General features: G+C 41.7%; 1 protein-coding gene across 1 annotated transcript; it reads left to right on the forward strand.

Moving 5' to 3' along the window:
• The first annotated feature begins 31 nt into the window (after window positions 1-31).
• Window positions 32-16,992, forward strand: LOC132380938 (plectin-like). The gene is made up of 3 exons (XM_059949916.1): window positions 32-173; window positions 5,605-5,709; window positions 14,370-16,992. Exon 3 carries the CDS (start codon window positions 14,536-14,538, stop codon window positions 16,075-16,077), a length of 1,542 nt encoding a protein of 513 aa, XP_059805899.1. The 5' UTR covers window positions 32-173; window positions 5,605-5,709; window positions 14,370-14,535; the 3' UTR covers window positions 16,078-16,992.
• Window positions 16,993-17,256: the final 264 nt, after the last annotated feature.

Below are 17,256 nucleotides of genomic sequence, written 5' to 3' on the forward strand. Positions count from 1 at the left end.
GGTGAGTAGGGAATCGCTTTTCCGCTCGGTTCGATGTCTTAAGCCACCGCTGCAACCTGGTCATCTCTGAAGCTGAGGGCCGCAGATGTTTCCAACGAGTGGCTCGTCGCAAGGCTGCAGGACCGGACGGCATCCCAGGGCGGGTACTCAGAATTTACTCAGCACAACTGCAGGTGTGTTTACCGACATTTTTAATCTCTCCCTTTCCCAGTGTGGAGTGCCCTCCTGTTTCAAATTATCCACCATCGTCCCTGTACCAAAAAAGACCATGGGGACGTGTCTGAACTACTGATGTCTTGACCCTTTTTCCTCCGATGGTCATTATGGCCAAAAAATTCTCCAAAAAGTAAGATCTTTGCCCCATATGCATTTGCAAACTGCAGTGTGGCTTTTTTATGGCGGTTTTGGAGCAGTGGCTTCTTCCTTGCTCCATATTAGTTTCTACATAGAATAATAGAGTACAAGAAGATATGTAAGTAAAAAGAAAAAAAATAAAATAATAGCAAATGCATTGTGTTAAAAATAGTTACAATCGAAAAACCCTGCATTCATAAAAATTAGATCATAATATTGAAATATAATTTTGTTATAAAAAATCTAAACCCACTACCAAAATCAGAGCTGTTAAGAAAAGCAAGAAAAAAGTGGGAAAAGCCCTAATCATTTTATAAAATATTATTAGCCACCATCTGTACTTTTGCAACAAATCAGAGGTTTTGAAAATAACTCAAGAATGCTCCTCATGATATATAAAAGTCTTGGCTAGATACAAAAAATGAACAACAGATCTTTTCTAAATTTAAGCATGACCTAACATCCCGTAACCATTGAGCATGAGTAGGCGGAACAGTGTCCTTTCATTTAAACAAGAGCTCCCTCCTAGCTATAAGAGAAATAAAAGCCAAAATATGCAAATCAAGTGACTCCAAAATAAAGTCTTTTCCTCCAACAATGCCAAATAATGTGGTCAAAGGGTTAGGCTTAAAGTTTACCTTGAATAGTACCGAGAAAGTTTGGATTACTTCCTTCTAGTATCTTTCAAGACTTGGACATGTCCAAACCATGTGAATTAATGGAGCTTCTCCATTACTACATCTATCACAGAAAGGAGATATATCCGAATAAAAGTGAGATAGCTTATCTCTAGATACGTGAGCCCTATGAACCACTTTAAATTGTAAGAAGGAATGACGGGCACATAATGATGAAGTGTTAACCAATTTAAAAATTTCATTCCAAGTGTAACACTTGCCCAACAGGCTGGTATATGTCTAGGGGAAAACGAGATCCAGCCACACACCAATCCCACCTCCCGTACACGCAGGTGCTGTGAGAATCGAGTTTATACCTCGCGCCGCCCACAGTATCAAACCCACAACAAATACTGTTATGAAATACACTTTAAAGAGTTTACTAAAATTAAAAGAGTATTAGGCAATACAATATATATGCAAGCGAAAAAAAAAGGCGCCAACTTATCAAAGTTCAGTCAGTTTAGTGCACATCGTTGGAGCTCAAACATCGAACCATTCGACCCCTCATCGCTTGCCTCCGACCTCCACGTCTTCGCACCTAGGACCACGCCCGGTGGTCTTCCGAGCAATGCAGCGCACGTCCACCTTCCTCGACGTCTTCCTCCCGGCTCTCTACCAAAAGCCTGCGAAAAACCCCTCCCCCAAGTTCCCAGCCTCACAAGACAAAATAACATTCCCCATTGGTTAACAAATGAATACAATTACCATATCAACAAGTATAAAGCAAAACAATTGCGAGAGAAACACTTATCAGACAAAGAAGCATTCCTACTCTTAACAAACCAAAAAACCCATTTTGAGTAACATACACAGGACATTGTACACAAGTTTCCTCAGAAATTGAAGTCTTTAAATCTTGTTCCCAAAGATTTTTAATTTTGTCTATAGGATTGTTTCTCATTCCTAGCAACATACCATAAATATTGGATATTGAACCATTATAAAAAGGTTTCAAATTAAAAATTACATCTAATAAGTCCTTATCGGAACTTACAGGAAATGTATATAGTTGAGAACGCAGAAAGTCTCTAATTCATAAATAACGAAACAAATGAGTCTTGGGTAAACTGTATTTAGCTGACATTTGCTCAAACGAAAGAAGACTTCCTCCAACAAACAAATCCTGGAAGCATTTAATACCCAATCGATCCCATTCTTTAATAACTGGATTGGTCATCAAAGGCTCACCAGTACCTTTACTTCCTGAGAAAGCTGAAGAAATTTGGCCTGTCCCCTAAAACCCTCACTAATTTTTATAGATGCACCGTAGAAAGTATACTTCTAGGGTGCATCACAACCTGGTATGGAAGACCGGAAGAAGCTGCAGAAGATGATGAACATAGCCCAGTACATCGCACAAACCAATCTTCCATCCTTGGATTCACTTTACATCGCACTCTGTCGGAGCAGTGCTGTCAGGATAATCAAGGACACGACCCACCCAGCCAATACACTATTTGTCCCTCTTCCCTCTCTGGGAGAAGGTTCAGGAGCTTGAAGACTTGTATTGCCAGATTTGGGAATAGCTTCTTTCCAACTGTGATAGACTACTGAACGGATCCTGACCCAGATCTGGGTTGTACCTTCCAAATATCCGGACCTGTATCTCGGTTTTTTTTTGCACTACCTTACTTTCCCTTTTCTATTTCTAATTATGATTTATAATTTAAATTTTTATTATATTTACTTCGATTTGTACTCTAGGGAGTGTGAAGTGCAGAATCAAATATCTCTGATGATTGTACTCTAGTATCAATTGTTTGCTGACGATAAAGTAAAGGTTTAAAAAAAGTTAGAACAACTGGGACTAGATAAAGAAAATTTCAACAGACCAAATAATTTCCTAAATTGTACCCCGATCCTCAAAGTATGTTTAACTACCAAATTTTCAGTTAGTTTACTAAAAGATAAAGGGAGTGTGGATCTGAGAAGAGAAATGATAGAAAATTTATTAACAGACTTAGCTTCCAAAGAAACCCATATCGGACAGTGCTCATGGATAATATAATATATCCCAATAATAAAGCCTAAAATTTGGTAAAGCTAAACCTTCATTCTTCTTAGATTTTTGAAGATGAATTTTCTTTCGTCAAGAATGTTTGTTTTTTTCATATATAAGAAGATATAATACAATTGAGAGTCAAAAAATATTTAAGAATAAAAACAGGTAATGCCTGAAAAAGGTGTATAAATTTAGGTAAAATGTTCATTTTAATAGAGTTGATTCGGCTAATCAAGAATAACGAAAAAGGCTACCAGTTTGATAATGTCATTTTTGCAAAATTCAGGAAGGTAAGAACATTTTCATTAAATAGATACTTATAATTCTTGGTTATTGTTACGCCCAAGTAGGTAAATAGATTTCTTACAAATTTGAAAGGAGGGTTAGTATTAATTGGTAACAATTTATTCAGTGGAAAGCAGGATCTCCCAGTGGCCACACATTTTAATTCCACATCCCATTCCCATTCTGATGTGTCTTTCCATGGCCTCCTCTCCTGTCAATGTGAATGGAAACTCAGGTTGGTGGAACAACACCTTATATACCGGCTGGGTTGCCTCCAACCTGATGGCATCAACTTTGACTTATCTAACTTCCATTAATGCCCCTCGTCCCCTTCTTATCCCATCCCTGACATATTTAGTTTGTTTTTTTTCTCTGTCTCTGCCCATCACTCTGCCTGTTCTCCATCTCCCGCTGGTGCTTCCCCCCCCCTCTTCTCTTGAGGCCTCCCGTCCCATGATCATTTCCCTTCTCCAGCTCTGTATCACTTTCGCCAATCACCTTTCCAGCTCTTAGCTTCATCCCACCCCCTTCGGTCTTCTCCTATCATTTTGCATTTCCCCCTCTCCCCACTACTTTAAATTCCCTTACTATCTTTCCTTTCAGTTAGTCCTGATGAAGGGTCTCGGCCTGAAACGTCGACAGTGCTTCTCCTTATAGATGCTGCTTAGCCTGCTGTGTTCCACCAGCATTTTGTGTGTGTTGTTTGAATTTCCAGCATCTGCAGATTTCCTCGTATTTGCTCTTTAAATTCAGTGGAAATAGTTCACTTTATGTAAATTCAGTTTTTATCCTGAAAACTGGCTAAAACAAGAAAGTAAAGAAAGCACAGGAGGTAGTGAAGTCTCGACATTAGAAATAAAAAGCAAGAGGTCATCAGCATAAAATGAAACTTCATGAATAGTCCCTCTCATTAGAATACCAGTAACATCATTAGATTCTCAAAAAGCAATGGCTAAGGGTTCTAAAGCCAAATCAAAGAGCAAAGGGCTCAGGGGACAACCTTGTCTAGTTCCATATTGAAGTTTATAAGGTTTGGAATACTCAAAATTAGTAAGGACTCAAGCAGAAGGAGATAGATAAAGTAATTTAATCCATTGAATAAAATGGGGCCCAAAATTAAATAATTCCATTGAACCCGATCAAAAGCCTTCACAGTAACCAAAGAAATTGCACATTCTGACATCTCCTTAGAAGGGGAATAAATAACATTTAATAAATGATAAATATTAAAGTGGGAATATTGATTTTTAATAAATCCCATCTGATCATCAGAGATGATAGATGGTAGAATATTTTCAATCCTACGAGCCAGAGCTTTAGATAGGACTTTAGTATCAACAGTAAGTAAAGAAATTGGTCTGCATGAGGAGCGTGGGTTCTTATTCTTCATAAGGATAAGTGAAATAGAAGCTTCATAAAAAATATTGTGGCAACCTACCCAACTTAAAGGAGTCCAAAAAAACTGCACATAAATTAGGTATAAGCAGTGAGGAAAAAACCTTATATAATTCTGCAGAAAATCCATCAAGATCCGGAGTTTTCCCTGAGTGCAAGGAACATACAGCCTCGGCAATTTCCTCATACAAAATAGGTTGATCCAACTGTTTTTGGTTACTAACAGAAAGTGTAGGAATGTTTTATTGTTCAAAAAAAATATTTATTACAGTGTTATCTTTGGGAGGGTCAGAACTATAAGGATTAGAATAAAATTCTTTAGAAATATTGTTTATTTCTAAATGGTCAGTTGTCCTATCACCTTTGGCTTCACAAATCTCTTTAATTTGTCTTTTAGCTATAAAGATTTTTAATTGGTTAGCCAACAATTTACCTGTTTTGTCTCTCTGGATATAAAGTTGACTTCTATCTTTTAAAAGTTGAGTTTCAATTGAATATGTTAAAAGAAGATTATATTTAGTTTGAATTTCAACATGCCTTTTATATAAAGCAGGATCTGGAGCCAAGGCATATTTTTGGTCTAATTGTTTTAATTGATTAGCCAACTCAGTTCCCTCTTTATTAGCTATTTTCTTGACACTTGCAGTATAGGAGATAATTCAACCTCTAATAAAAGCCGTAAAGGCATCCCATATAAGAAGGTCTCTTCCAAAGTATTCTCTTCAAAAAAAATGAATGATTTGTCTCTCCAGGAATTTTAAGAAATTTTTATCAGATAACAAAGTTAAATTAAAATGCCAAGATCTATTTATTTGAGGAAGACCAGAGAGATTTAAAGATAAAAGTACTGGAGCATAATCTGAAACAGCAATTTCTTTATATTCACAGAATCGAACTAAAGGACTCATTTGACTATCAATAAAAAAGTAATCAATCCTGGAATACGTATGATGGGCATGTGAAGAAAAAATGAATACTCCCTATCTAGTGGATGTAAGAAACAACATTATGTCAACGATAGTGCATTTCATTAAATAAGATTGAATAAATAAAGCTGATTTGTTAAGTGTCGCTGTTCTAAAGGATGACCTACCTGAAACTGGATCTAACCAACAAATTAAAATCTCTTCCCATCACCAATGAGTAAAGGCTCAAATCTGGCAGAAACGAAAAAAAAAATAAATCCTGGATTATCTATTTGGAGCATACAGATTGGCAAGTACCATTAATTTATTATCTAATTTTCCTGAGACTATGACAAAACCCCCATTAGTATTAGACACTATGTTGGACAAAGGGAACTGTATTATCCATAAAAATTGAAACATCTCGAGACTTAGCCTGGAAAGAGGAGTAAAAATGTAGTCCTTTCCATCCACTGAAAAGATATTCATTGTCATAATTGCATACATGTGTTTCTTGTAGAACAAAATAATTGGGGTCTTAAGTTTTTTTAATCTAGGCAAAAATCTTATTCTGCTTCACAGGGTGATTTAATCTTTTCACGTTAGGACTGAGTAAGTTAATAGTATGACCCATTATTAATACTTTTTAATAGAGAAATTAAAGTAATAACCGTAAAATGAGCATTAAAACCAAACAATAAGCCTTGAAATAGGGTAAGCAAGCAACAGATTTGGCTAACATCCCAAAACAGCTCCCAGAAAAAGACACACCCCTTCCCCTCCCAAAGTCAGAAAGCCAGCCAAAAGAAAGCTGGCAGCTACCGCTAATGACATCACCCTCCCAAAACAACCTGCTGATTTGACTCCTAATTAATTCCGAGGTCAACTGTATTCTTGCCAGACTAAATAACGGTCAACAAAAAAATTTAACCCTCATAACAAGAGCACAAATAGATTAATTATTACAGTTTCAAAACAATGGAATGAAAAATAGCCAAACTAAGCCAAATTGAAGAAAAAAGCCTCGAGAAAAGTGTATGAAATAATAAAAAACTTACCAAAATTCATAACATATAATCACACTCGGTATTAACTCATTAAAACCTTATTCTCTAAGTAAAGAATTTAAATCACAGGGAAGTTTAGCTATGAATGTTCACCAGAAGTATGAGAAGCTATTATTCATATAACAAGATACTAAGTAGTCAATCCATTGTTTTAAAAAAAAATCCTGGGCTGCTTCACTCGAGCGAAACCATTCTTTAGAACCATCTTGCAGAGTGATTGTAAGACAAGAAGCATAACAAAGCGACGGCTTTAAACCTTTGTTAAAAAGTTCCGACATAACCTCTTTGAATTTAGCATGTTCATTCATGACCTTGGTTGAAAACTCCTCGACAATCCTGATCTTCTGACCCTTGTAGTCAATCATTCCTCTTCAACAAGATTCACGAAATAAATGATTCTTTGTTTGAAATTCATGAAAACAAATTATAATTGATCTGGGCTCGGCTCCCAGAGGTGGACTTGGGATGGGCAATATATGAGCTCAATCGCTCATAGGTGCAAACGGTAAGATTTTAGGAAATAATTGTTCCAAAAGGCTTGCAAAGAATTCAGTAGGCTGATCACCTTTCGTTAACTCTTTAAGACCTAGAATTCGTAGGTTATTTCTTCTTCTTCTGTTTTCTAAATCGATAATCTTTTGTCTTAATTTCTCATTAGATTTAAATTTCTTTTCACAAAGCTTTTGCAGGTCATCCATTCTTGCATTCAAAATCGTCAGACTTTCTTCATTCTGTTCTATTCATTTACCATGCTTGGTTAAGGTTTTTTGAATAGAATCCATTAGTTTAAATTCAGATCTAAGTTGTTGGAACTCGTCGAAAGACTCTTTCCTGTGTTTTCGAAGCAAATCCATTATAGAATCCAAGGATGCAGGAGCATCATTTTTAGTATCTTTGGCACCCCTCATACTCACAGTAAAAAATATCATATTTAAAGTGAGGTTTCAAAGCAGATTGGAAACTGTAAAGTAAGTGAGATAGGGGTGAGAGTCCGGCTTCTTCCTTGCTGATCAGCCTTTCAGGAAAAAGGTTGAGGCTTGCAAGCATCCCAACCTCGAAGCATGGGAGTGGCAACATCCTGTTGTTGGGGGTGCTTTGCTGCAGGAGGGACTGGTGCACTTCACAAAATAGATTTCATCACGAGGAAGGAAATTGATGTGGATATATTGAAGCAACATTTCAAGACATCAGCCAGGAAGTTAAAGCTCTGTTGCAAGTGGGTCTTCCAAAAGGACAATGGCCCCAAGCATCCCTCCAAAGTTGTGGCAAAATTCCTTAAGGACAACAAAGTCATGGTATTGGAGTGGCCATCACAATGCCCTGACCTCAGTCCGATGGAAAATTTGTGAGCAGAACTGAAAAAGCGTGTGCGAGCAAGGAGGCCTACAAACCTGACTCAGTTACACCAGTTCTGTCTGGAGGAATGGAACAAAATTCCGGCAACTTATTGTGAGAAGCTTGTGGAATGCTACTCAAAACGTTTGATCTAAGTTAAACAATTTAACGGCAATGCTACCAAATTCTAACAAAGTGTATGTAAACTTCTAACCCACTGGGAATGTGATGAAAGAAATAAAAGCTGAAATAAATCATTCTCACTACTATTATTCTGACATTTCACATTCTTAAAATAAAGATCCTAACTGACCTAAGACAGGGAATGTTTTCCAGGATTAAATGTCAGGAATTGTGAAAAACGTGAGTTTAAATGTATTTGGCTAAGGTGTATGTTGTCACGTACCAGTGGGTATCTTTTACCTGTCACGTGATCATGATGTAATTGAGGCCATGCTGGACATGAGATAATGGTCTTGTGATGGTGGAGTGACATTATTTTCCTGCCAGTGAGAGGTTATGTGATAGTTTTTTTCTACAGGGTATAAAAGGAGAACCCCGTCCCTTGACGGGGGCAGTTCATGGTTGAATTTGTTCAGTGACTCCATGTTGCTGCGTATTTCGATGTTATGACGCAGTTTCATTTAAAAGTGGAGTTTTACTTTCTGACATAAGTCTCAAAGGTTGTTGCTGGCTGTTTTGCTACAATACTGCCAGTTCAGCAGAGAGTGAAGATTCATCGAAGTTTGGAACTCCCGAAGGATCGGGAAAGTTGGTGTTGATGGTGAAACAGGTTCGACCTTTACTTAATTTTCGAGGAATTAGTAATGTGTGTCCATGTTAACTCCTGCTTTGCCAAAAGAGCAGAAAGAGTTGGATGCAGAGTTTCACCAAGGAAAGGTCAGTGCCTTTAAGCCGTTTCATTTTCTTCATCGTAAATCCTTTGATCAAAGCATACTTTGACTGGGATCAGCAGTAATGCCATGAAGGAGAACTTAAATTATTTCAAGAAAAGTCTCCCAAGCGTCTGTGTAAACTTTGGATTTTCGCATTACTACTTCTAAGAATTGTTTTTGCATTATCGCTTTAAGAACTGCTCAAGCTACCGCACAGCAGACGACTTCCAGTTAAGTTAGTCATTTGTCTACTTTTGGGTTTTCTGTAGCAGTTGTAACCCCCTGGGTTGCCTCAGGCTCGCTCAGCTCGTTATCGTCTAGGAGGAGCAGCCTTCGGCCCCGCCAAACTGGGTAATCAGCTGGTGTGGATGCTGTGTGATGTCCTCGCCTCACCCAAAAACAGACAGTACACTATAAGCGATTAAATGAGTACAATTTATAAAGGTTACTAGAACGAAGTGATTAATAACGATACAGTATATATGAAGAGAAAAAATAAAGAAAAGGCGCCAAACTTATCAAAGTCCAAACCACTTCGTGCACAACCGTTGGAGCTCAATTACTGAAGTCTTCTGGCCACCATTCGATCCCCTCCGAACTCCTCGACTCGCAGCTCAGGACCCTCCGAAGTGGTCAACCAAGCACATCTAGCTTCATCCCCCCTCCTCAGAGTACCTCCGGGCCTCGGACCCCCGCTTGGGGTCCGTTCCTCACCCAGCTTACAGCATTGCGTCCTCTCTCTCGACCCCCTCGCGCCGATCTGCCCAAAAGCCCGTCAACAAAAGCTTACAGACTCAGAAGAAAGAACATTAATCCCCATTTGGTTTACACAGGAATACAATTCTCCCAGCACTCTCTCGCAACAAAGAAACATTCCTGCTTTTAACAAAACAAAGAAACCCTTTCCCAACAGTAACAAAGAAAAAAGAAGAAACCCCCTTTACGCTCTCCCCCCATCAAATAAAAGTCATGTCCTCATAACTATTAAATAACTCGCCACCTTTCCTGCCAACACACTGTAACCCAAGCACAAACAGTGACATCTCCTCCCCACACAGTAAACCTCACACCCTGTTCCTCGGGCGCTACTTAGGCCAACTATCTGGGAGTTCCCTAACCCTTCTGAGACCTCCGTACCCCCTCACCTAAACCCTTCAGGCTCGGACACAACTAGGGATACCTTGGGCCCACTACCAACTCTTCTCTCAACCTCTCACTCATGCCCCACACTGCACACAGCTAACCCTCCCCGCTACACCTGACTCAATGGGAGAAGGGCCAAAGGTCTCTTCCTCAATCGAGGGAAAGTCAGCAAAAGGCAGCATGTACCACACATCCAGCACATCATCGATCGAATCTGTATTCTTCCTCAGTTCTGTGATCGGTAGCTGCTGTTTGATCTTCTCCAAACGGAAACACGTGGCCTGCACTGCTCCCGCAGTCTCTTCAGCCTCCTGTTCAGTATTCACTGCACTTTGCTCCAGCTTTTTCTTCCTCATGACTTCTTCCAGATCAACTTTCAGGTTTTGCACTTCATTTGAACTGTCGATGTTCATCTTCAGGTTCCCTTCAAGCTTCCGCTTCTCTCTTCTGAGACTTGTCTGTAATTTCTTCACCTCCGCAAACTTCCCTCTCCAGGCTCTCAGTTTGCTATTGCCCCCAGTCAGACAACTTTCTTCATTCTCTCCAACTTGTAAGTCTTCCGAAAGGTTCCAGATCACTTTCTCCAGTCTCTCCGTCTTCATTTCAAACTTGATTCTGTAGAGACAGTCACTCACGAGCTGTGACCTTCGCCAGCCCTGGCACGTGTCCAGAAAACAGTTTAACTCTGTAATTCTCAGCCGCTCCTGCAATGAACTCACTTCATATTCTCCTGAGGCAAGTCCAAATACCAAAAGATCATCCACATACAAGAAAACTCCAAACACTTCCACATCCCCTATGGTCTTCCACCTGCCCCGCAGGAAGGTTGCAAGGGCTCCAGACATGCCCTGTGGAATCTTCGGACCCGAAGACTCCTAGGGAATTTATAATGGCCGTCTTCTCCTTGTCGGCCCCACTCATCGGGATCTGGCAACTCCTCAGATCCAGCACCATAAACCACATTGCACCACTCAGATAGGCCATCGCCTCTTCGTACCTCAGGGCCATATTCTGGTCACTGACAGTGCGCCTTTTCAGCGCAATATAATCCACACACAAGCTGCCTACGTCTTCCACAGCTTCAGGGGCCAGTGGCCGCAATCTCTCTCTCTCCGAGGTGTCTTCAGCGGTCAACTCCCCTCCCTCGTGGTATTTCACAGCGTCCACTAAGAGGGTCTCACCCTCAAATACTTCACCCAGGCCGTACCACCACTGGCTCTTGATTGAATTCGGTATCAGCCCAATGCTGCTACACACGTCCGCACAAGCAGCTCGAAACTCTGGGTGCATCAACAATGCCTCCAAACAGCGCTCACCTGCCTCCTCTGGGCAGGCCCCCAAGTGCACCAGCAGGATATTGGTTCTCTCTAGAACAGAAACGCTGCCCGTCTCAACAGTGTCCGGACACATCAGCATTAACGATTCACGAACCTCAGTCTCCTCCACATTTGCCTCTAAAAACTCCATTTTCACTGACCAACAACCGTCGTCTGGATAATCACCGGCACTGGTACCCCGAATCTCCAGTGTCCTCAATGTCGTCAAGGGTAAATGCTTCCAATAACGGTTATAAAACAAACTGTACAGCGACTTAACCAGCGCCCCGGTGCCAAGGATGGCTTTAACTTGACTTCCATCCATCCGTAACAACACCTGTGCGCGTGGCCCCTCTAAGCCTTCAGGAATAGAGTCTGTTCCTTTCGGGAGTTCCTTGGTACATTGCTGGGAACTTGCTCCCCCAGAGACCCCAAGCCGTTCCCCCACTGGGCCTCCTCTAAGTTTCCCGACACCTCTCAAATCAACGGAACAACTGATCCCCTTGACAGATCCCCTTGGCACCACAAGCAATTTATCTGCCCCCCCCCCAGGCAAACGGGATACCCTAAAAACTTTCCACCAATCTCCTGCCACGGATATGATAAGCCCCCCAGCTGCAGCATTTGACTTCTAGTCGAACCACACGCATTTTCCCACACTTTTCCAGAACTGGCAGCGGTCACTTCGAGGTAATTGCGCCCGACAGTTCTAACAAAGTCACCAGCCCACCTACTCAAACTTTCACCCAGTCCCTGTCGCTTTCCCTCAGCCAAGGACTGCTACTCACCCAACAACTGAGGGGTCCGCTCCGCCCACGCCTCCGCCCCTTTAGGGCTGGACATTATTCCAATAACCGGGTGGAGCTCACCACTGCTGAAACATCCCAACCTGTCACTCCTCACTCTCCAAACAGTACGGACAGTCCATGGTCCCACCACCATTTCGTCAGCACTAGTCGGAACTCGAACAACGACTTCCAGGCTACCAACAGCAGCCACCCCACCCAACAAACACACAGTGATAACCAGCAATCGCACACCCACAAAGGCACACCAGCTCTTCGCCGCAGACACAATTTAAAGAGGGCGATCACACAGCCTCCACAGAAATCAATCCCGGACGAGCCCCCACAATGTAACCCCCTGGGTCGCCTCAGGCTCGCTCAGCTCGTTATCGTCTAGGGGGAGCAGCCTTCGACCCCGCCAAACTGGGTAATCAGCTGGTGTGGATGCTGTGTGATGTCCTCGCCTCGCCCAAAAACAGACAGTACACCATAAGCGATTAAATGAGTACAATTTATAAAGGTTACTAGAAGGAAATGATTAATAACGATACAGTATATATGAAGAGAAAAAATAAAGAAAAGGTGTCAAACTTATCAAAGTCCAAACCACTTCGTGCACAACCGTTGGAGCTCAATTACTGAAGTCTTCTGGCCACCATTCGATCCCCTCCGAACTCCTCGACTCGCAGCTCAGGACCCTCCGAAGTGGTCAACCAAGCACATCTAGCTTCATCCCCCCTCCTCGGAGTACCTCCGGGCCTCGGACCCCCGCTTGGAGTCCGTTCCTCGCCCAAGCTTACAGCATTGCGTCCTCTCTCTCGACCCCCTCGCGCCGATCTGCCCAAAAGCCCGTCAACAAAAGCTTACAAACTCAGAAGAAAGAACATTAATCCCCATTTGGTTTACAAAGGAATACAATTCTCCCAGCACTCTCTCGCAACAAAGAAACATTCCTGCTTTTAACAAAACAAAGAAACCCTTTCCCAACAGTAACACAGAAAAAAGAGCATACCATCTTTACACAGTGTTTAATAAACGTTTTATTTGTTATAAAAACTTGTCTCAATTATATATTTATTGTTGCTGGATCATAACAATGTAAACTTCTGACTTCAAATGCACATACTATCAAACACACACACACAATGCCGGAGGAACTCATGGACGAGGCAGCACCTATGGAAAGGAGTACAGTTGACGTTTCGGGCTGAGACCCTTATGCACCAGTACTGCTGATGGGTCTCGGCACGAAAGTTCGATTGTACTCCATTCCATAGATGCTGCCTGGCCTGCTGAGTTCCTCCAGTACTTTGTGTGTGTTACTTGGATTTCCAGCATCTGCAGATTTTCGCTTTTGTGTACATACGATCAAAATCAGGTTTAATATCACTGGCATCTGTCATGAAATTTGGTATGCGGCAGTACAATGCAATACATAATGATATCAAACCTAAATTACAATAAGTATTTATAAAAAAAATTAAAACGCCATGAAAAAAGTAGTGAATTCATAGATTCATCAGAATCAGGTTTATTATTACCGGCATTTGACGTGAAATTTGTTAACTTAGCAGCAGCAGTTCAATGCAATACATAATGTAGCAGAGAGAGAGAAAAAATATTAATAAACAAGTAAATCAATTACATATATTGAATAGACTATGTGCTGTCTTTACGACAGTTATTTAGTTTATAATATTTTCGCTTAGTAATTCATTCAATAGTATTTTCTAGTTACCATTAGAAGTGTTTAAAGTGTATTCATTGCATGTAAAATATATCGGCATGCGATTACGTCACATCCGGTTTCGCCGCGTCTTGTGGGAAAACACCGGTTTGAAATTAGCGCGAGGGTGGGGGCTTTCCACGAGGCTCACCTGAGCAGAAGCAGTTTTGCAGGCATGAGAAATCACAGTGAGACCAACGCTGTAAGTTAATAGATAATCGATATATTGAACTAAGATGTTAATGCCGATCCTGTTAGAAGTAACGACGGTAGATAATGTTTATGCTTTCGTTAGTTAAAGAGTCGCGGATAGTTTGCATGGAAGTGTATTTAAAGTAGTCAATGGAGCAGGTAAACTCTCCCTGTATACTGCACCTTAGTGTAATGTAGTTATAGTCACTTTTGCAAGTATTTACACTTGAAATGTGATATTAAGGAAGGAACAAATACTGTATCAATCTCGTATTGTTTTATCAACAGTTTTCACCATATGTTAATGTGAAGAGTGAACAGTAAATGGTTAATCTTACTGCGATCTGGTTTTCATTGGCTGTGGTTTATCCGGACGTTAAATTCGGCGTTCGTTACACCCGAAGGAGAACGTTACAGTGAAAAAGCGGCATTATCAGGTGTTTCAAGTGCTGCAATGTCAGCTCAATCCAGCATCAAGTCGACGCCGCCCAGCGACAAGGGCGGTAAGCCGACATCAAGTAAGTCCACCCAGGCAAGAGCCAAGGCAGAAGCCGCCAAGGTGCGACTGCGTTACGCCAAACAAGAAGCCGAAAGGGCTGCCAGAAAGGCAGAAGCCGCCAAGGTGCTACTGCGTTACGCCAGACAAGAAGCAGTTTTGACAATGAAACTGGCCACCAGAGAAGCCGAAATCCAGAAAGAAAGGGCCGCCAGAGAAGCCGAAAGGGCCGCCAGACAAAGAGAAGAGGCTGCCAGAGAAGCCGAAATCCAAAGAGAACAGGCTGCCAGAGAAGCCGAAATCCAGAAAGAAAGGGCCGCCAGAGAAGCCGAAATCCAGAAAGAAAGGGCTGCCAGAGAAGCCGAAGAGGCTGCCAGACAAAGAGAAGAGGCCGCCAGAGAAGCCGAAACCCAGTTGGAAATGACAAAAATATCGACAGAGTTGCAAGTGCTGCAGCGAGAAAGAGAAGAAGAAGCTGCCATGGCGGAAGCAAAGTACATAAAAGAAGCTGAAGGGTCGCGTGATCTGACCGCAGCAAGATCTACTTTAGAAAGGACCAGACTGGAACGCACAAGCGACTATGTACGATCTCAAATAGACAGGCAGGCTCGTCTCCCCTCTCCATACCTATTCGATAACTTCCCCAGCTATGAGGAACCTCAGAGAGTCACGATTGCATCACATCCATACGAGGAAGGAAATTTACCCTCACGGCTCCGTGATGAAGTCAAGAATGAAAGAACCGACAACGCTCCTTCACCCCCACAACAGGACGGCGGGGAGGGAGAGGTTCACTCCAGGACAACAATTGTCAGCTCGAACTGTACAGAAGTTTGCAGTCAAACTCAGTCAAGCCGTTCTTGTTCCAAGATCTGCCTCACTGAGGTGTACCCTAAAGAAGCACAACAAGACATTACCAAGCGTAAAGTAACCGACGAGACGCTAGGTCAGTCAGTTTTTGTTCAAACCGAGCACGGAAACAAACTTGCACAATCAGCTCAAGATACCATTTCTTTAAAACCCAAAGACACCAAGGTCTTCAGAGATGAAGCAAATAATGGGGTTGCCCCATTGCCTTTCAGAGAACCACGCCAGCGCTCACCAGATAACAAAGAGCAGGCAGTCAAACAGTTCACGTCCTCACGGAAAACCCAGAAAAGGAAACCTGAGATGCAGCAACGCACCCGATTGGCCCACGAGGTACTGTGCATCCTAATGGCACAGGTCACAGCCATTATAAACGCACAATCATTCCTACCTGTGTCTTCTGACCCAGAAAACCCCTTTATACTTTCGCCATCAACGCTCCTTACGCAGAAGGCAGGAGCACCTCCTCCACCAGGAGACTTCTCAGACAAGGATTTGTACACAAAGCAATGGAGACAAGTCCAGGTTCTGGCAAATCAGTTCTGGCCTCGCTGGAGACAAAAATATCTACCTTTGTTGCAACAGAGACAAAGTGGACAGAACCCCGAAGGAATCTTCAAGTTGGAGACTTAGTCCTGCTCAGGGACAAGCAAGCCACCCGCAACAGCTGGCCAACGGCCAGAATCACTGCTACATTCCCTAGCGGGGATGGACATGTCAGGAAGATCGAATTGAAGACTACCGACCAAGGCGATGTGAAACTTTACCAAAGGCCAGTTACAGAAGTTATTCTACTTCTACCCAATGACTGATTAAGAGACTAAGTTTTGTACTCTGCTCATTGTGACCTTACGAAGGTCAAGCGGGGAGTGTGCTGTCTTTACGACAGTTATTTAGTTTATAATATTTTCGCTTAGTAATTCATTCAATAGTATTTTCTAGTTACCATTAGAAGTGTTTAAAGTGTATTCATTGCATGTAAAATATATCGGCATGCGATTACGTCACATCCGGTTTCGCCGCGTCTTGTGGGAAAACACCGGTTTGAAATTAGCGCGAGGGTGGGGGCTTTCCACGAGGCTCACCTGAGCAGAAGTTGTTTTGCAGGCATGAGAAATCACAGTGAGAGCAACGCTGTAAGTTAATAGATAATCGATATATTGAACTAAGATGTTAATGCCGATCCTGTTAGAAGTAACGACGGTAGATAATGTTTATGCTTTCGTTAGTTAAAGAGTCGCGGATAGTTTGCATGGAAGTGTATTTAAAGTAGTCAATGGAGCAGGTAAACTCTCCCTGTATACTGCACCTTAGTGTAATGTAGTTATAGTCACCTTTGCAAGTATTTACACTTGAAATGTGATATTAAGGAAGGAACAAATACTGTATCAATCTCGTATTGTTTTATCAACAGTTTTCACCATATGTTAATGTGAAGAGTGAACAGTAAATGGTTAATCTTACTGCGATCTGGTTTTCATTGACTGTGGTTTATCCGGACGTTAAATTCGGCGTTCGTTACACCCGAAGGAGAACGTTACAGACTATTTAAAAATGTGCAAAAACAGAAATACTGTATATTAAAACAAGTGAGGCAGTGTCCAAAGCTTCAATGTTTATTTAGGAATTGGATGGCAGAGGGGAAGAAGCTGTACCTGAATCGCTGAGTGTGTGCCTTCAGGCTTCTGTATCTCTGACCTGATGGTAATTGTCCATTTAGAAATCTGATGTGGGAGAGGAAGAAGCTGTTCACGAAACTAAAGGTTCTTGTACCTCCTCCATCATGGTAGCAATGAAAATATATAGTACTTT

This window comes from Hypanus sabinus, chromosome 25 (assembly GCF_030144855.1).
Source record: "Hypanus sabinus isolate sHypSab1 chromosome 25, sHypSab1.hap1, whole genome shotgun sequence".
NCBI classification, from domain to species: domain Eukaryota; kingdom Metazoa; phylum Chordata; class Chondrichthyes; order Myliobatiformes; family Dasyatidae; genus Hypanus; species Hypanus sabinus.